The 20,000-nt window shown below is 46.5% G+C and overlaps 1 protein-coding gene across 2 annotated transcripts in view; it reads left to right on the top strand.

Annotated features, from left to right (window-relative positions):
* drc11 (dynein regulatory complex subunit 11) overlaps window positions 1-20,000 on the top strand; it is a 45,261-nt gene that overhangs the window by 7,339 nt on the left and 17,922 nt on the right. For both annotated transcript variants that reach the window (XM_076302931.1, XM_076302930.1), the window contains exons 6-11: window positions 164-362; window positions 2,620-2,704; window positions 2,911-3,063; window positions 5,313-5,388; window positions 15,427-15,533; window positions 16,615-16,710. In XM_076302931.1, coding sequence (XP_076159046.1) covers window positions 164-362; window positions 2,620-2,704; window positions 2,911-3,063; window positions 5,313-5,388; window positions 15,427-15,533; window positions 16,615-16,710 — 716 coding nt within the window. The remainder of the gene's footprint in view (window positions 1-163; window positions 363-2,619; window positions 2,705-2,910; window positions 3,064-5,312; window positions 5,389-15,426; window positions 15,534-16,614; window positions 16,711-20,000) is intronic.

Genomic DNA, 20,000 nt, shown 5'->3' with positions numbered 1-20,000 from the left:
CTGACACAATGAAGTTGTTTTGTACGCTCCATGTACCACCATCTCCGGTGCCAATCCCGAGTCCCTGTCAGTCAGTCAAGTCAAGCCTCAGATTATCACTCAGATTTGTCTCAACCAGACACACAAATGAAGTTGTTTTGCACGCTCCTTGCTTCTCAGGTAGCAGCTCCGCGGCCGATCCCGAGCCCTGCGGAGCAGTATGCGCAGCAGGTGGAGGCGTCCCGGCGGGTGTTGCAGGAGCAGCACGAGGTGGAGTACCAGCGGGCGCTGGTCAGCGTTAAGGATTCCGTGCGGGAGGTGGAGGGGCTGGACATACGGGAGACGCTACAGGAACAGATACGGCAGTGGTTTATAGAGTGCAGGTAAGGCAACGCAAGGCAAGTTTATTTAGATAGCGCATTTCATACACAGGGGCAAGGCAAGTTTATTTAGATAGCGCATTTCATACACAGGGGCAAGGCAAGTTTATTTATATAGCGCATTTCATACATAGGGGTAATTGTGCTTTACATAAACAAAAGATTAAAGTGAATAAAAGCATAAAAGGGCGATAGTTAAAAGAAAATGTTTTAAAAGGTGGGAAAAGCCCTGTTCCTGGGAGGTCTCCTGCACCTCACATACCCCTACACTCATCCTGCACCTCTCACATACCCCTCTCACATACCCCTCCAATCATCCTGCCCCTCTTACATACCCCCCCACTCATCATGCACCTCACTCATCCATTTTGTGTGTTTTTTATGTTTGTGGTCTCCTGCACCATGTTCTTCCTCTCATTCATTTCTTTTAATGTTTATACTTTGTCTCATCTTAATCACCATCAACCTTTTCATAATTCTGTTATTGTTTTATTCACATTTGACAAATCAATTTAAATTTGATACATAAATATCTGAAGACTATTTGCCCGTTGCCTTTTTGATAACTTCTGAAGTTATAGTTTCTGAAATGCGGTAATAATAAACACTGACTGTGTCTGCTCTCCTTCACTCGTAATATCGGTGATGGTGCCATTAACTTGTTGAGGAGTACGGTCACAAATATGTGATTAGAATGTTCCGAGAGTTCCGCATTATGATGCGAGATTTTCCCCATAAACTGTATAAAGAACACTGAAACTATAGATCTTTGCGTAGAATTCTAGAAGGAACCAGGAAAATAATTCACTCCTCAACAGGTTAAAGCTCTGCAATAGGCGTCTGGTTTCTACACATGTCTAGTACAAGTGTCAGAATGCAAGAATGCAGACAGTGGTTGTAAGCCTTACTTTTTGGATCAATACATTGTCTGAGCATTTGTAAGTGTGTGTGTGTGTGTGTGTGTGTGTGTGTAAATGTGTGTGTACTGTATGTGTGTGTGTCTTGTGCATGAGAGAGAGAGAGGGGGGGCAGACAGAAAGAGTGAGTGTGTGTTAGCATAAATAAGTACACCAGCAGTCTGACCACAGGAAGTGTGTGTGGCTAGGCGCTAGGCCCTCAGTGCAGTGGTGTCTTATTAGTGTGATTTATGGTGATTTATGGTGCCCCACTGGCCCATGCTAACCATTAGCTATTAGCATTGGGCTGGACGGTCACGCTCATAACTCACATGCTGTGGGTGCCTGGGGTGTCACTAGACCCAAAACTCTACTGGGGCACAGTGAATCTGATGACAATAATAGTAATGAACTGCCAAAGATGCAACAGCAGCTAGTTGAAAACCTTAACCTAGTTATTTACTGAGGCACGGCAGTTCAATACTGGGGCACATGCCCCAGTAAAAGGGGTCTAGTGACGCCCCTGGTGGGTGCCCAGGGGTACAGTAGCCACACACACACTCACCGCTTAACGCTCTCAGTAGCAACACACACTCCCCAGCCTATTTGCACTCAAATCTCACCTAGCCGTCACTATGACACCAGGCACCTGACCAATAAGGGGTCACAACCCTTTGGACGGGGTTTACAGACGAGACAGTGGAGAGACAGAGGAATGGTGGGATGAGCTCTATGAGGAAGCTCTGTGTAGCCTATATGGCAAAGCGGAGGGTTGCAGAGTGATGTCATTGTCCTGTAGATGAAACGGCTTTTAGTGTATAGCCTCGAGTTTTATAGCCTATTGGCTGCCAAGGGCGTGCACACACACACACACACACACAAACACACACACACACACACGCACACACAGACATGCACAGACACAGTGACACACACACACACACACATCAGAGAAGGAGAGAGGGAGAAAGAGAGAGAGAAAGAGAGAGATGACAGAAAAATCTTTCTTTGGTCTTGCCTTAGTTCTCTCATTAGCGTGACACCCCTGGCAGTCAGGAGGTTATGGCAGACGGTCAGATCTGCTCCTGATTAACAAGGGCAAAGTTGAAACCTCCAAATGAGCTGTGACTGGACAAGCCACGCAGCTACCCTTAGAAACACATTCAGCACAACCACCCCCTCCTAACCCTAAGCCATCATTAACGAGGCCCACGGGTGGACCTGTCCAACCGAGCCCCCTCTGATCTGCTCCTTAAACATGACTGATGCGCTTGTGTGTTGGCGTTTACAGCTCATTCATTCTCTCATTCCCTCCTTTGTCTGTCTTCGCGTGCCTTACTTGACGCATGTGGTTGTGATTGCAGAGATGCGACTGGCAAGTTCCCAGACTTCCCCAGCGTAGAGGACGGGGGGTCAGCCGGGATATTCGCACAGAAGACACCTGAGCAGGTGGGATACCTTTCCTAGCCTCTGCGACGAGACAACACCTTGTGATATGAAAAGAGCGGCTGGAAAGGTGTTAAGGTTCCAACAGCAATTTAACACCAGCAACAATTCCTCAAAAAGGGTTTCGCAAGCGTCATTTCATCACTGATAAATTTATAGCTTCCGAGAACGCTGTTTTGATGAAGAAAACATTCTGTTTTTTCGGGAAGGTCGCTGCCGAGTTGGCTGCCAAAGAGGAGGAGAAGGAGAAGAAGAAAAATGCTAAGGGGAAGAAGGAGAAGTCTGGAAACGAGAAGAAAGAAAAGAAAAAAGAGAAGAAGAGCAAAGGGAAGGAGAAGAAAAAGAATGCGGGGGAAGCCGAGGTAAGTTGTTGAACCCAATATCAAGTCGATTAAATCCAGTATCAAGTCGATTAAACCCAATATCAAGTCGATTAAATCCAATATCAAGTCGATTAAATCCAGTATCAAGTCGATTAAACCCAATATCAAGTCGATTAAATCCAATATCAAGTCGATTAAATCCAGTATCAAGTCGGTTAAATCCAATATCACGAGCCTGTACGGAGAGAGTCTGGCCTTCAACGGGCTGCACATTCTTTCCATCTCGTCGTCAGTGAAAGGTCACTGCACGCCGTTTCCACCGCGCTTAGGTGGACCTGCATATGGAAGCTCTTAGGAACGACAGCCACTAGATCTCCTTGATCACTCACTGCACAACAAACAGCTGTATGTCAAAAACTGACTCTACACCTGCAGTCTAAGCATTAAGTAAGGGATAATGTATTGTCCGCCGGTAACAGAGCCCCAACGCGCATCGTCGTGAACTGGGGGCTTTCTGAAAGCAGCACATACATTTATACATAATATATTAGTGCATATGTGCATAATTATTATGCAACATACTGTACTTAAGAATGAAATTGACTCTTGCAAAATGAAATTGACCAATGAGTTATTTTAGAAGAGCAAGTTAAATTCAAAATTGAATAATGTGGCAAGCATAGTTTAACCCAATAAAATGTCCCCTGACATTCTCTGAAATCATTGTTTTTTTATAGGCAGGGCTGATTACCTCAGTAAAATGCTCCATCTCTGAAAATATTTCAGATTCCAGTCCAACATGATTCAACCGTTCCCCGTAATAATGGAGAAGTTCTGGAACAATACTCTGGCTGACCTTTATCTGGCTTGGAAAAATAGCTTGAGTGCCCTTTTTTGTGCTGACCAACCAAGCTCAAAGTAAACATTTGTGTCTGCACTGAGACCGACAGTGTGCCTCTCTGTCGTTGTGACGTGCTGAATCTAGGCGTAAGTATAGGGCATTACCCTAAACAAGTACAGACAAGACTGCACAGACTGTAACAGTGGAGTCAACGGCAGAGCTTCTGCCCCGTCTCAAATGCCTGCTCTCACGGCTGCTGCCGGTCGCAACACGACAATCTAAGAAAGGCCTCGGAAAGTGTGCAGGGAGAGACAGTGCGATGCAGCCCGGAGAATAGGAGCTTTGTTCATCTTATTACACTATCTGCAGTGTGTGCAACATTGCAAACAAAAGGGGGAATCTCAAAGGGGGACCTCAGGGAAGTCCTTCAGTTCTTTCCATTGTTCGATGACCGCATTGGTCCCTTTCCAACCGCTATCAAGCAGGAATAAAACAGTAATGCTCTATGCAGATGATCATTTGTTTTTTGCAAACAGAGGAGGTGCAAATAGACAGGCCAGGGTTTTTGGGAGATTAAAGAATCTCTCAGTGCAAAGAAAGCAAACGGTTATGGTACTATCTCCCTCACATAGAAATGTGTATGGAATTAAAACGTAAAGACTTTCACACTTTATTGAGTGCACGATTCTGAGTGCCCTGTTAGTAGCTGAAAGATCCTGAAGGAAACACTTTGCCTCTCGCCATGAGAAACACCATCCATCACTTTGCTATATTATCCTGACACTTACCTCTGCGTATTTTTACTGTGGGCTTTCTCTCACCAGGGAGCTATTAAGACTCATGGTAAATGTGCTTAAAAGCAACATGGCTTCTATAGCATGTCACAGCAGATTTGGTTGGTTTCTACTGAAAACACACCCAGCCCTTTCCCACATACACTCTCACAATATGTGACAGTCAAACCAAAACATCCAGGAGTGTGTTTTTGGTTTTAAAAGTGATCGGATTTTAATGTGGTTTCCCTGACTGGGAGGAAGGAAAACATCAATTACCCACACTGAGTGCCACGTCTCAGCTCTCCTACTGTGGATCCACACCATTGATAGAAATAACAACACGTTTCACTCATAGGGTGCTTTTGGAAGTCCTCTAAGATCAATTTGAAATGACTCTGAAGCAAGACTTAGCTAGAGGTCTGCTAGAAAAAGACTACAGAGAGTCAACAAATTCATGCAAAGTCGAATGAAAATATTTTTTATAAATGATCTGAATGTGTTCATTTAACCTTTTTTTGTGTTATTTTCCAGAATCGCTTTGAAGTTACATGGAACAAAATATTTACTTATAAAACAGCAGACATTTGCACTGAAATAAAAGGCAGATCCTGTTGTGGCAGAATACGTACAGTATATTGAAATAAACCACACTTTGTTTGTCTTTCTCTCAGGAGGCAGAAAAGGGCTGGAAAATGACGCCAAGCAACTTCCTTCCCACCGTGCTGCAGGGAACCAAGATGTTCCGAGGTGAGACCCAGAGTGCAGAATAAGTCAATATTAAACATTTACTTCTGTTTTACTGGCTCTCACTCTGTCAGAATCCGTTTCAGACACCTCCGACGCAACGCAGCCTGCAAGCTGTGCTGGGTCAGACAGACTGAAGTTTGTCTGTGTGGACGATGGTATTAGAATCCACTTCAGACACCTTATAGGCAGGCGAAACATTACTGAAGTGTTCAGTCGGCTCTGTGAAGGGAGCTTCTCGGTGCCTGATGTAGCTGGCATGTTATACACGGTGCCTGATGTAGCTGGCATGTTATACACGGTGCCTGATGTAGCTGGCATGTTATACACGGTGCCTGATGTAGCTGGCATGTTATACACGGTGCCTGATGTAGCCGGCCTGTTATACACGGTGCCTGGTGTAGCCAGCCTGTTATACACGGCCTGCAAGCTGTGGTGGGTCAGACAAACTGAAGTTTGTCTGTGTGGACGATAGTGTCTGGAAAGCTGTAAAGAGCTGGGGTCAAGGGCAGTCTAGCTGGAGGATCTCGCTCCCTCGGGCTGTTCTGGACGCCTCACCCCTCTCATTAGACCCAGAGGTGAATGGCACCTCTGTGTTCACAGTGATTAACTACAGCCGTAGTCTGTTTTCCATTTGTCATATCTGTTATCTGCCCACTTGGTTACCACTTGCTTCGTGAATCGTTATTGTGCAAAAGCTTTTTGGCTTTGACCAGAGAATTTTGTTCTTGGAGGCTACAAACAGCTATTACGTAATGTATTACATTTTTAAATGAAAGGTTTCATTTTGCAGCATGATATGTGATACCTGTCCCACTCTGAAAGGACACTAATATACTGTGCAATACTATACGTTCAGTACAAACTGTGTATATATACGAATGTTGTAAATACTGTTTTTGAAAAGTTCTAGATATCTTCTCTGGTTTTGACACCATTGTGTCCTGATAAGTTAGCACAGTTCGTGCCTGTGGGGACATGCCTCAGTTTCAGGTGTCTACAATAACTCAGTTGTGATCCACGGCCTGACAGCTTATCCCGTCAGAATAAACACATCAAACGCCATGTTGGCTGGAACGCTCTCCTCCTGCTGTGATCCTCACTAGACGTGCTGAAGAGGAGTCAGGCCTGCTGTGCTCCTCACTAGACGTGCTGAAGAGGAGTCAGGCCTGCTGCGCTGAAGGGGAGTCAGGCCTGCTGCGCTGTGTGCTTCTGGGTCTCAAAGGTCCACCGAGACTAATATTTAAACTGGAGTCCAGCCACGTCTCCACCTCTGTGTTTAACAACACAGAGTCCTTGAGGAGGCACGGTGAACTCAGAGGGCAAGCAATGAACAGAAGTTGATCTTTCTGGATCTTTGGAAAGTGGATTTCAGGACACTGTGCCTTCACACTGCACGGAAGATAGTTAGATACAGTACACAGGGTGTAAAAAGGCTTTGATTTTTCACAAAAAAAGGTCTGACAGAACAGGTCAAGATGTATGTAAATGGCTCTGGATCTTCTTCACAGCAAATTATATAGTGATCCATAATTTCATACAATGCCATATGTCCTACTCTCACCTGTAACATCTCCCATTAATGCTGCAGAGCTAATACACAGAACAATTTAGTATATTCTACAAAATGCTCAAATGTCAATACAGCATGTACAGGGTAGAACGCCAACTGTCAAATGTCAAGTATTGACATTTTTCTTTTCATAAATATCTATTTTGAGATGTTTTATGTACTTGAAAAAAAGTATACTGTTCTTTTTTCCCAGGAATGTTTTGGAATGTTGCCTATGACTGATCATAGCCATAGGAGTTTACAGTGAGTGTACCAAAATAGACAGAGTTTACCATCTTGGAAATATCATCGACTGCAGAGATGCATAATCACTTTGCTATTTGCTACATATTACTCCACTGCTAAGTGATACCATTTGATGGTTGACTAAGAAAGTCACAGACTGTGAATATGGGAAATGAAGTAACCTTAGTCTCTTTGGAATTCAAACTATTTCTCCATAATCATCCACGTAAACAGCTCATTAATTCTCTGTTTCCCCTCATGAAAGCTTCTGCGTGTGCACGCGAGTCTGTGCAGCATTTGTGTGCGTGTGTGTGTGTGTGTGTGTGTGTGTACACACATGCTGTGAGAGAAGAGTTGTTTTTGACTTGGAAGAATCAGATCATCCATCTTCTAGAGCTTTCAGCAGGTCAGAGTTTCAGTCCATCGGAGGGGAGGAGGTGGTGACCCTGTACTTGTGTCGGGTCAGCTTTTCTGGCCCACATTACCTGGTGTATACGGGGGTCAGTCCCTGGAGAGACAATGCGTGTGTGTGTGTGTGTGTGTGTGTGTGTGTGTGTGTGTGTGTATGTGGGGTGGGGGGTTCGGTCCCTGGAGAGATGGTGTGTGTGTGTGTGTGTTTGTGTTTGTTTGTTTGTGTATTTGTGGGGTGGGGGGTTCAGTCCCTGGAGAGATGGTGTGTGTATTTGTGAGGTGGGGGGTTCAGTCCCTGGAGAGATGGTGTGTGTGTGTGTGCTTGTGTGTGGGTGTGTGTGTCTGTTTGGTGGGGGTTCGGTCCCTGGAGAGATGGTGTGTGTGTGTGTGTGTGTGTGTGTGTGTGTGTGTGTGTGTGTGTGTGTGTGTATTTGTGGGGTGGGGGGTTCAGTCCAGACTTTTATACAACGTGACTTACAGCAATGAGGAGTAACACTGAAACCACCTTGCAGAGAAGTCCTTAGATACTACTACCAGAGGAGACCTTAGGTAACAATAAATACTTCAACAATAAATACTACTACCAGAGGAGACCTTAGGTAACAATCAATACTTCAACAATTAATACTACTACCAGAGGAGACCTTAGGTAACAATCAATACTTCAACAATTAATACTACTGCCAGAGGAGACCTTAGGTAACAATCAATACTTCAACAATTAATACTACTGCCAGAGGAGACCTTAGGTAACAATCAATACTTCAACAATTAATACTACGAGGAGACCTTAGGTAACAATCAGTACTTCAACAATTAATACTACTACCAGAGGAGACCTTAGGTAACAATCAATACTTCAACAATTAATACTACTACCAGAGGAGACCTTAGGTAACAATCAGTACTTCAACAATTAATACTACTGCCAGAGGAGACCTTAGGTAACAATCAGTACTTCAACAATTAATACTACTGCCAGAGGAGACCTTAGGTAACAATCAGTACTTCAACAATTAATACTACTACCAGAGGAGACCTTAGGTAACAATCAATACTTCAACAATTAATACTACTACCAGAGGAGACCTTAGGTAACAATCAATACTTCAACAATTAATACTACTACCAGAGGAGACCTAGGTAAATGCAAGAGGATGAGAATGCTGAAGGTGAGGTACTAGGAGATGGTGTAGTCGAAGGAGATGGGGGTAGAGGAGGATAAAGGTAGAGGAGAGAGGAAAGGTGTGTTGGGTTATTGGAAGTGTTGGGTTATTAGAAGTGTTAGGAGAGGAGGTGTTGAGTGCATGTTAGGAGTGTTGGGTTGTTGGAGGTGTTAGGAGAGGAGGTGTTGAGTGCATGTTAAGTGTGTTGGGTTGTTGGAAGTGTTAGGAGAGGAGTGCTCTCGTGGTGAGTGCATGTTAGGTGAATTGGGTTATTGGAGGTGTTGGGTTGTTGGAAGTGTTGGGTTATTAGAAGTGTTAGGAGAGGAGGTGCTGAGTGCATGTTAAGTGTGTTGGGTTATTGGGAGTGTTGGGTTATTGGAGGTGTTAGGAGAGGAGGTGCTGAGTGCATGTTAAGTGTGTTGGGTTATTGGGAGTGTTGGGTTATTGGAGGTGTTAGGAGAGGAGGTGCTGAGTGCATGTTAAGTGTGTTGGGTTGTTGGAAGTGCTGGGTTATTATTAGAAGTGTTAGGAGAGGAGGTGCTGAGTGCATGTTAAGTGTGTTGGGTTATTGGAAGTGTTGGGTTATTAGAAGTGTTAGGAGAGGAGATGTTGAGTGCATGTTAAGTGTGTTGGGTTATTGGAAGTGTTGGGTTATTAGAAGTGTTAGGAGAGGAGATGTTGAGTGCATGTTAAGTGTGTTGGGTTATTGGAAGTGTTGGGTTATTAGAAGTGTTAGGAGAGGAGGTGCTGAGTGCATGTTAAGTGTGTTGGGTTATTGGGAGTGTTGGGTTATTGGAGGTGTTAGGAGAGGAGTGCTCTCGTGGTGAGTGCATGTTAAGAGTGTTGGGTCATTGGAGGTGTTGGGTTATTGAAAGTGTTATGAGAGGAGGTGCTCTCAACAGATACAGATGTACAAAAAACCCTCTTCATGGTGTCCCACTGAAGAGTACTAATGCCTGTTTCACATTCACCAACCTGGCTGCTTGAAGTTGCAATTCACACCAGCTGTTTCTCTGACGAGAAAAAAAAAACAACACTAAGACTACGTTTCTACGGTGACGATGAAGAGAGAAGACGCAGAAGTGGCGTCTCGTCTTCATTGTTTTATTCGCGTTTAGACGAGCATTCTCAGGGGGAAATCTTTGTTTATATGAAGACGCAAGAGTATGTGATATATGATTGGATATGCATTCCAGACCGCTGGGTGGTGGTGTGATAGAACCCCGGTACGTCACGCGCAGACATTCTAATTTGACAGTTTAGCCGTTTAGACGGAGACGCAACCCGGGTCGTCTTCAAAACTCTACACTCTGGAAGGAGTCTTCAGATTTTTGCGTCTTCAAGCCCCGATGGCGGGGTCGCCGTGTAAACGAAAGGCACTTATGGTAAAATATTTTGTCGTCTTCCTTCGCAATCGTTCTCGTATAAAAGCCCCTAAGTGAAGCTTCTTGAAGTGTAAAATTGACCTTTGTACACAAATGGCAACTTCCGCACTGCTTGTTGCACACCTCTAGGGGATTAAACGTCTTTTAACATTTTTGAACATTATAGCAACTCTATATCCACATTACATGTGAAATTAGAAGTTAATGTTGCATGTGTGTGAATATGGTGTTAATGATGAACAAGGGTTGATATAGTCACATTTTGGTTGATTATGATGTTTAAATAACTGTGCTTTTCTTTATACAGAGAAGTTAATGGATGTTATTTCATTTCATTGTTGAATTGTCAGGCCACTTAGACAGAGAATGCCGTTTTGTCTACAGTTGTCGTTTTTTCTGAGCTGAAAGCTCCTCTGTGTGTGTGTGTGTGTCTGTGTGTACACCACTGATTCATTCACAAGGGCCATTAGCTGTGCAGCTGTGTGTGTGTGCGTGTGTGTGTACCACTGATTCATTCACAAGGGCCATTAGCTGTGCAGCTGTGTGTGTGTGTGTGTGTGTGTGTGTGTGTGTGTGTGTGTCCAGGCACCACTGCCCAGCTTCCTCTCCATCACAATGGGACAGGCAAACACAAAGCTACCTGGTAGCTCGTTCCCAAAGCCTCCTAACTGAGCGTCCAGTCTGAGCTGCATCACATGTCCACACACACACACACACACACACACACACACACACACACACACACACACAGAGTTTGTGAAAGAGCGCATAAGGCAGAATAGACTACAGGGACGAAAGAAAAGCACATGCACACATACTCTCTCTCCCTCTCCCTCTCTCACACTCACACACACACACACACACACACACACACACACAGAGACTGGGCAGCAGTGCAGCTGGAAGTTTGCAGGAAGTAATTATATGCCCAGTCAGACCTTCTCTCTTTCTTTCGTTCTGATGCTTCCAGCCACAACATGTCAAGTGGCATTGCTTAGGGCCTCAAGGTTACATTCTGGAAGAATTAGAGGAGGATGATAAACAGGACAGTTTGATCATGAACAGGCGTAAGACCTCAGCGAAGTGACTTTTACAGCATCAAAGCTTCAGTGATATGGATCAAGCTTCCTTCTAGTGACTGGAATCCAGGCTTGTTGTCATGCAGCGAAATTAATTGAGTTAAAACGGGGTAATTATTCCCGGTGTCCCCTTTTAAAATATGAAGGGAGTATATTGAGAGTATTGTAAAAATACCACATGAGAAGTTATAAATATGTTAAAGAGGTTTGTAGATTAATGTTGTTGGGGTTTTTTTTAAGCCAATCTGTTCATGGACTCTCTCTACTTGAGGCGTATCATTGAAAATAGAAACTGCTGTCTTGTTTCCTGCTCAGTGTTTCATGCCACCATAATGTAGCAATGATTCCATTTGTCTTTCAGCCATTTTGTGACCATTTGACCAGTGCTGCTTATGGCTGTGATTTACACAGGGGCCTTGAAGTCTGAGAAAAACAAGAATTCATGTGAGATGTCCAGTGTGTGACAGACACGATGAAAAGAAAATGTCTCCCAGGTTTTGGACTCAGGGCTCCCAGATTTTGTTTGGTCAGGTGCCGGTAATTGGCAAATGATTATGTGTTGGGTTTATTTAGAAGTAATGAGGCAGAAAGGTGACACTCATATTTATCCACAATCAAATCAGGACTAGAAACATCCCAAGAGAGAGAGGGGGAGAGAATGAAAGAAAGAGAGCGATAGAAAGAGAGAGAGAGAGAGAGAGAGAGAGAGACAGAGAGAGAGAAAGAGAGAGACAGAGAGAGAGACAGAGAGAGAGAAAGAGAGAGACAGAGAGAGAGAGAGGGGTGTGTGTGTGTTTGTGTGTGTGTGTGTTCTTGCGTGTGAGAGAGAGGGTGTGTGTGTGTGTTTGTGTGTGTGTGTGTTCTTGCGTGTGAGAGAGAGGGTGTGTGTGTGTGTTTGTGTGTGTGTGTGTTCTTGCGTGTGAGAGAGAGGGGTGTGTGTGTGTTTGTGTGTGTGTGTGTTCTTGCGTGTGAGAGAGAGGGGTGTGTGTGTGTTTGTGTGTGTGTGTGTTCTTGCGTGTGAGAGAGAGGTGTGTGTGTGTGTGTGTTCTTGCGTGTGAGAGAGAGGGGTGTGTGTGTGTGTGTTCCTGCATGTGAGAGAGAGAGAGGTGTGTGTGTGTGTGTGTGTTCTTGGATTTGAGAGAGAGAGGTGTGTGTGTGTGTGTGTTCTTGCGTGTGAGAGAGAGGGGTGTGTGTGTGTGTGTGTTCCTGCATGTGAGAGAGAGAGGTGTGTGTGTGTGTGTTCTTCCGTGTGAGAGAGAGGGTTATGTGTGTGTGTGTGTTCCTGCATGTGAGAGAGAGAGAGGTGTGTGTGTGTGTGTGTTCTTGGATGTGAGAGAGAGAGGTGTGTGTGTGTGTGTTCCTGCATGTGAGAGAGAGGGGTGTGTGTGTGTGTGTGTGTTCCTGCATGTGAGAGAGAGAGGTGTGTGTGTGTGTGTTCTTGCGTGTGAGAGAGAGGGTTGTGTGTGTGTGTGTGTTCCTGCGTGTGAGAGAGAGAGAGGTGTGTGTGTGTGTGTGTTCTTGGATGTGAGAGAGAGAGGTGTGTGTGTGTGTGTGTGTGTTCCTGCATGTGAGAGAGAGGGGTGTGTGTGTGTGTTCCTGCATGTGAGAGAGAGAGGTGTGTGTGTGTGTGTGTGTGTGTTCTTGCATGTGAGAGAGAGGGTTGTGTGTGTGAGTGTGTTCCAGCGTGTGAGAGAGAGAGAGGTGTGTGTGTGTGTGTGTGTTCCTGCATGTGAGAGAGAGGGGTGTGTGTGTGTGTGTGTGTGTTCCTGCATGTGAGAGAGAGAGGTGTGTGTGTGTGTGTGTGTGTGTTCTTGCATGTGAGAGAGAGGGTTGTGTGTGTGAGTGTGTTCCAGCGTGTGAGAGAGAGAGAGGTGTGTGTGTGTGTGTGTGTGTGTGCTTGTACTGTAGGTACGTTGGTAATGAGGCTGCTGATGTCTTCAGACCTGACTTGTTGTTATGGTGATTTGTCTGCTCTGGTGAGGGGGCTTTCCCACTCCCTCCATTTCCAGCCGAGAGTCGCGGTGCAAAGCACCAGCTCTCCTCCTCCAGCATGCCCACGTCAAAGAGCTCCGCTTGAATGCCTGCCACCATTTTAATCTTCAATTTCCTCCCCGGAAGAGCGTGCAGTAGGAAGCACTTGTTCTTCCTGTGACCATAGCAGCTCCGACTGGGGACAACAACAGAAGGACCATTCCCAGAACAGACAGGAAGTTAGGACGGAGAAAAGGCTGGAGTCCATCTGAAGTGTGCACTCTTAACGTGCAGTGGACAAGGAGTCGGCTGCCGTTAGCCTCTGTGAGTTTTGGCAGCGGCAGCGTCCTTTACCACACTGGAGATCTGAGGAGCCTGGCTCGCTCACCCCAGGTGGCAAACAGCGCAAAACATTTCTGCCCACAACACGATCCGCTTGTCCCAGCGCGTGTGTGGTCCCCGCATGTGAACTCGCTGCACTGACATGCGCTTGTCAAATAGCCAGCAGAATTATAGCACAATCGCGTAGCCTTGGGGTGCGTCCTCTGCCGTGGCATTTGGTGGGGTTTCCCCCCCCAGCTCGTACCGTCTTTGTTTTCTCTGCCATTTTTGACGGCGTCTGGATTTCATTCATGCCGATAAAATAAAGCCCAGAAAACTGATCCTGTTTTTTTTCTGGTCTGCTCCAGAGCCTCGGACTATTGTTTGCAGAGGCCGAGTATGGATGCCTTCTCCAAACAAACAGTTTGAGGAGTGCAAACGCTCCCATTAAAGGAGAAGGTAATTAGACGTATCGCATAGCCTGAGGGATGTTTGTAGGGTGAGCTTTTAAAAGAAAATCTCTTAGAGAACAGTTTGACCTTTGACCCCAAGGCACAGGGTCTCATTTCAAAGCCGGACAATTTTCCTGGGTGCCACAGAGCATGTTTTAAACCAGTGCCCTTTGACCTCTATCTGAACTTGACAGATCTGTGCGATGGAGTTGTCAGTCATGGGTTTTGCTGTTGTTGACGTTACTCCAGTAGTGTTTATGTAGCGTCTGTCTCATAAGCAACCTCCTGAGTCCAACAGATGATGAAGTTAGCCCGCAGTCTGGAACTTGTTAAGTTAAGTCTTGCCTGTGAAATCATGATCTTTATCACCCTGTGGAGTTTGTGGCTGTACTCTGTGTTTTGTGCATAAGGTAGTCTCTGAGAGGAGTGGGAGTAAAAAACGTTTACTTTGTGGTTGATGTGGAGACTCTGTGGTCCAGACATCCCCAGTCGAGCCTTATCTGGCTAAAAAAAAAACGGACGGTCAGGTAAACTCTGAGTGGGAGTAAAGGACGTTTACTTGGTGGTTGCTGTGGAAACCCTGTGGTTTAGGCATCCCCAGTCGACCCTTATCTGGCTGGCACGGCGCCGGGGTCGCGGGAGGAAGTGGTTTGGCCCGCGGGAGGAAGTGGTTTTTCCGGCCCAGGATGTGGCGCCTGGGAGCGCAGCGCGGAGGACAATGAGCTGTGCCGTTCTCACCCACTGTGGTCCACCTGCACTTCCCACAGGACGCGCGAGTCCAGTGCAGCCTGGTGTCCTGCACCGCAGAGCCCGACGGGGACCCGCCGACACGATGGCTTCCTCCGTCTCTCACTTTTGTCCTCCTTCTGTCTCCCTCTCTCCCTAAGGGCTGCAGTTCAGCCTCATTATAGCCCCCCTTTCTCTCTTTCTCTCTGTCTTTTACTATCCCCCCCTCTCTCTCTTTCTCTCTCTCTCTTTCACTACCCCCCCTCTCTCTCTCCCTTTCACTATCTTTCCCCCTCTCTCTCTTTCTCTCTCTCTCTCTTTCTCTCGCTCTCTCTCTCTTTCACTATCTCTCCCTCTCTCTCTCTTTCACTATCTCTCCCTCTCTCTCTCTTCTTCTATCTCTCCCTCTCTCTTTTTTCTCTTTTCCCCTCCCACCCTCTCTCCCCTCTCTCTCTCTCTCTCTTTCTCTCTCTTTCTCCCTCTCTCTCATTTTTTCTCTTTCCCCCTCCCGACCTCCCTTCCTCTCTCTCCTCCCTCTCTTTTTCTCTCTCTCCCTCTCCCTCTCTCTCTTTCTCTTTCTCCCTCTCTCTCTCTCTTTCATTATCTCTCCCTCTCTCTCTTTCTCCCTCCCTCCCTCCATCCCTCTCTCTCTCTCTTTCTCCCTCCCTACTTTTCTCTCTGTCTCTCTGTCACAGTTCTCTCACATCTGGTCTGTTCTGCGTTGCGTTGCAGAGGTTTGGCAGGAGCGTGATGAGAGGCAGAACTTCCCGCAGCGCTTCGATGCTCAGCTGGTACGCGAGGAGAAGAGGTTGGAGGTGGAGGAGGAGGTCAGAGTTCAGGTGAGAGAGAGCTGGAGGTGGAGGAGGAGGTCAGAGTTCAGGTGAGAGAGAGCTGGAGGTGGAGGAGGAGGTCAGAGTTCAGGTGAGAGAGAGCTGGAGGTGGAGGAGGAGGTCAGAGTTCAGGTGAGAGACGAGCGAGGCGAGAGAGAGCTGGAGGTGTTCAGAGTTCAGGCAGAGCCCGTCTACAGAGAGCCTCCCCACTCTCTATTGATACCATACAAACCGAATTTGGCTGCAGTTCACCAGAGTTCACCTAGATGGCGATCGCGGGCGAGTCCAAAATACATGGGGTCCTATGGGACTACATGGCTACATTTATTGTTTTCACCTATTTAACAACTGAAACCCTCAGATTAAATTTTATTTTTCCGCAAAATGGATATGGATTTTCAATCAAAAGTGAGTCATGTCCTTTCGTTTTCTTACAGGTTGGGTCGTTGTTGCCCATAACACGCTAGCATTGATGCTATGCTATGCTATGATCATGCTAATGAATGACGTCATTGACACGTTTGAAAGGCTTTTTAGAACAATTAAGTGACTTTAAAATATATAATACTCAACCAAGTGTATTGTCTTTGCCTCCATTTTCGAATACAATATTCAAATTACTTGAAAAAAAATGATATCCCGAGAAAAGTGGATTTTGAGGGGTACAGCTCCATAGACCTCCAGTCATTCTGGACTCGCCCGCGGGCGCCCCTAGATGCAGTAGCACACCGGAAGAGTTCCGAGAGTGAAGGTTCTGCCCTTATTAGACATTCTCTGGTTCAGGTGAGAGGGAGCTGGAGGTCAGAGTTCAAAGTTCAGGTGAGAGGGAGTGAGGGGAGAGAGAGCTGGAGTGCAGGTGAGATTCTGAAGCCAGAGCACATGGGTCAGCAGCACAGAAGCTCAGCCATGGAGTCTGTCAGTTGAAGTCTCATAAAGAAAATTGATATTGTATTTGAGAATAAAGACAACATGGGGGAAACAGATCACAATAATTGCTATTGATGACTCACATACGTGCATCCAATTTAGCCACTTTAGCCAATCGCATCGGCAGCTGACGCCTCATGTTTCTCCTGGTCACAATGAACAGGTGGACGAGCTGATGAGGCAAGAACTGAAGAATCTTAAACTTGCCGTGGACAAAGAGAAGAGCAAGAAGAAGAAAACAAAGAAAGGCAATAAGAAGGTAAACAATGATAACAACAACAACCACAACAACAGAAGCAGAGTGTGTGTCCACGCATGTAGCAACAGGCTGGGTTTACAGAAGCAGAGTGTGTGTCCACGCATGTAGCAACAGGCTGGGTTTACAGAAGCAGAGTGTGTGTCCACGCATGTAGCAACAGGCTGGGTTTACAGAAGCAGAGTGTGTGTCCACGCATGTAGCAACAGGCTGGGTTTACAGAAGCAGAGTGTGTGTCCACGCATGTAGCAACAGGCTGGGTTTACAGAAGCAGAGTGTGTGTCCACGCATGTAGCAACAGGCTGGGTTTACAGACTGGCTGGGTTTACAAAAAAAGGAGAGGGGTGCTACGGCACTATTGGCTATGGCACACGTACCACGCAGGCACCTGAATGTGGCAGCCGTGGCCTACTGGTTAGCGCTTCGGACTTGTAACCGGAGGGTTGCCGGTTCAAACCCCGACCAGTAGGCACGGCTGAAGTGCTCTTGAGCAAGGCACCTGACCCCTCACTGCTCCCCTGTTGTTGCAGGCAGCTCACTGCGCCGGGATTAGTGTGTGCTTCACCTCACTGTGTTTTACTAATTCACGGATTGGGATAAATGCAGAGACCAAATTTCCCTCACGGGATCAAAAGAGTATATATACTTATACTGCCCACTTATACTGGCCACGGGAATCCTGGTTCGACTCCGACCCGGGTCATTTCCTGATCCCATCCCATCTCTCTGTCCCACATTTCCTGTCAGTATCTTCACTGCAGGGAAGGGGTGGGCCACTAACCCCCCCCCCCCCCCCCCCATGTGTAAGGAACTAGATATGCAACCGTGCAGTATAAAAACAGCTTTGTGGGTGGATGGACATTTCAAGCATCATGCAAGGACATATCTGGGTATCATAGCACTCCAATAGTTGCCTGTATAAATTTTAAAAAAGGCAATGTCAACCTAATAACACAGGTAATTAAATAACTGAAAAAACAGGCACTTTATATAGGTTTGTACGAGGACGATTAAAGTAGGCCTATATAGGCTTACATGACAGTTCCAACGAGTTCCACAAACCATTTATCAGCCTGAGTGGCCCACTAATTAGTCATTAGGCTAGGCCTAGGCTACATATCAAAATAAGACTAGCTTGTGCTAGTTTCAATAACGTCAATGCTTTAGCTCCGCTAACCTTTCTCTCTGCCTTCCATCCATATGTAAAACAGCAAGCAACCACGCAAATCCGTCGATTGTCAAAACTCCTGTAGTTCTCCTCGAACTTGATCGTTTGTAGGGTCATGCCATTAGACGAGGGGCCGCTCAATTATCCCCCTACATTTCTGTAAATAGACTTGACCTGCAATCGGTTCTTTGGATAAACCAGAAACACATTCCCCATTCCCAGGAGACTTTGCTCCATTCTAGCCTAGGCTTACGTTAATTTTAAGTACAAACAAACAAATTAAATTGTCGTTTTTTTAATTGTGATGAAAGTTCTGTAACGCCTGAATAAGAAAAAAATGAATTAAGATAAAAAATTAAGGCTAGCCTACACACAAATCAGCATGGGAGAGATGAGTGTGCAGGGTAACCATGAATGACATATAGACAGTGAGCGAGTGGTATAAATACTGGTTGGACTTCCTGAACGTTAAAAGGGTAAATCTCGGAGATTTTCTGAAAATTCTTAATCTATCTATCTATCAGGTCGATGGCCGCGTACAACTCACGGCCGCGATAAAAGCTCTATGGGCCGGCCCGCACCGCGCAGACTCATCGGCCGGCCCACCGGGAAAACTCCCGATCGTCCTGATTGCCACTCCGCCCCTGCTTCACTGTCCTGTCACAGTAAAGGCATGAAAAAGGCTCACTTCCTGTCAGTATCTTTTTTTTTTTGTAAGTATATTTTTTGGGCTTTTTGCCTTTATTTGGACAGGACAGTGAAGACAGACAAAGTGAGGGTGGGATCGGGACATGACTGCAGGTCGGACTCGATCCTGGGTCCCCATGGGTACTTGGACCTGTTCATGGTACGGGCGCTGTAGCCTGCTGCGCCACAGCGCACCCCCTTCCTCAGTCAGTATCTTCACTGTCCTGTCATAATAAAGGCATGAAAAAGGCCCCAAAAATATGAGGTGGAGATAGGAGGGTCCGGCACCAACATGGACCCATCGTAGGGACAGCAGGCAGGTCTGCCTGGAGTAGCAGTAATGACTCCCAGCTCTGGGCCCGTGGAGGCCGAGGCATTGGCAGAGTCCAGTGACAGCAGAGCAGTCCAGAGGGTTTGCTCTTGGAGGGTCGCTCTAGAGTCCAGTGACAGCAGAGCAGTCCAAAGGGGTTTGCTCTTGGAGGACGCTCTGGGCCCGTGGAGGCCTCTGCACAGTCAGTGACACCCATGAAAATGTGTTGCCAATCTCTCATGGTGGGTTATAGTTTTCAACAACTCATGCCCCGGCCTGGAAACACACGCACACACACACAGACAGACTCACACACACACACACACATACACACACACACACACACAAACCGGAAAAAATACATCATGTACCAGCAAATACTAATTTACCATAAACAAAAAAATCCAGATATTAGGACAGAAGCTTTATTGTGTCAGGTCTTTAAAAGGACTTTTTCATACTGAGTGTTAACCCATACACACACACAGTCACACACACACACACACGCACACACACACACACACACACACACACACACTCACACACACACACACACACACACACACACACACACACACACACACACACATAAAGACACAAAGACACACACACATGCACACACACATAAACACACATACACACAAGCACAGTCGCACACACACAAACACACACACACACCACAGGCTTGGAGTTTTTGTTTGAGCCCCGAGTTACAAGGCAGGATGTGGCTTGGCTGGGTGCTGCTGGGTGGATGGTGTTGGCTGGGTGGTGTTGGCTGGGTGGATGGTGTTGGCTGGGTGGTGTTGGCTGGGTGGATGGTGTTGGCTGGGTGGTGTTGGCTGGGTGGATGGTGTTGGCTGGGTGGTGCTGGGTGGATGGTGTTGGCTGGGTGCTTCTGGGTGGATGGTGTTGGCTGGGTGGATGGTGTTGGCTGGGTGGTGCTGGGTGGATGGTGTTGGCTGGGTGCTTCTGGGTGGATGGTGTTGGCTGGGTGCTTCTGGGTGGATGGTGTTGGCTGGGTGCTGCTGGTGTTGGCTGGGTGCTGCTGGGTTAGAGTACACATGTATTTCAGATGCTTGTTTGTCTCACTGTGGTCCAGTCTCATACGGCTGCCAACGCCAGTGGCCT

Source organism: Alosa pseudoharengus, unplaced genomic scaffold, assembly GCF_046254945.1.
Source record: "Alosa pseudoharengus isolate Yale_2024_CS ecotype anadromous, Long Island Sound unplaced genomic scaffold, YU_APseudo_1.1 YU_APseudo_1.1_scf_24, whole genome shotgun sequence".
NCBI lineage: Eukaryota > Metazoa > Chordata > Actinopteri > Clupeiformes > Clupeidae > Alosa > Alosa pseudoharengus.
This window is presented reverse-complemented; position numbering and strand designations above follow the sequence as displayed.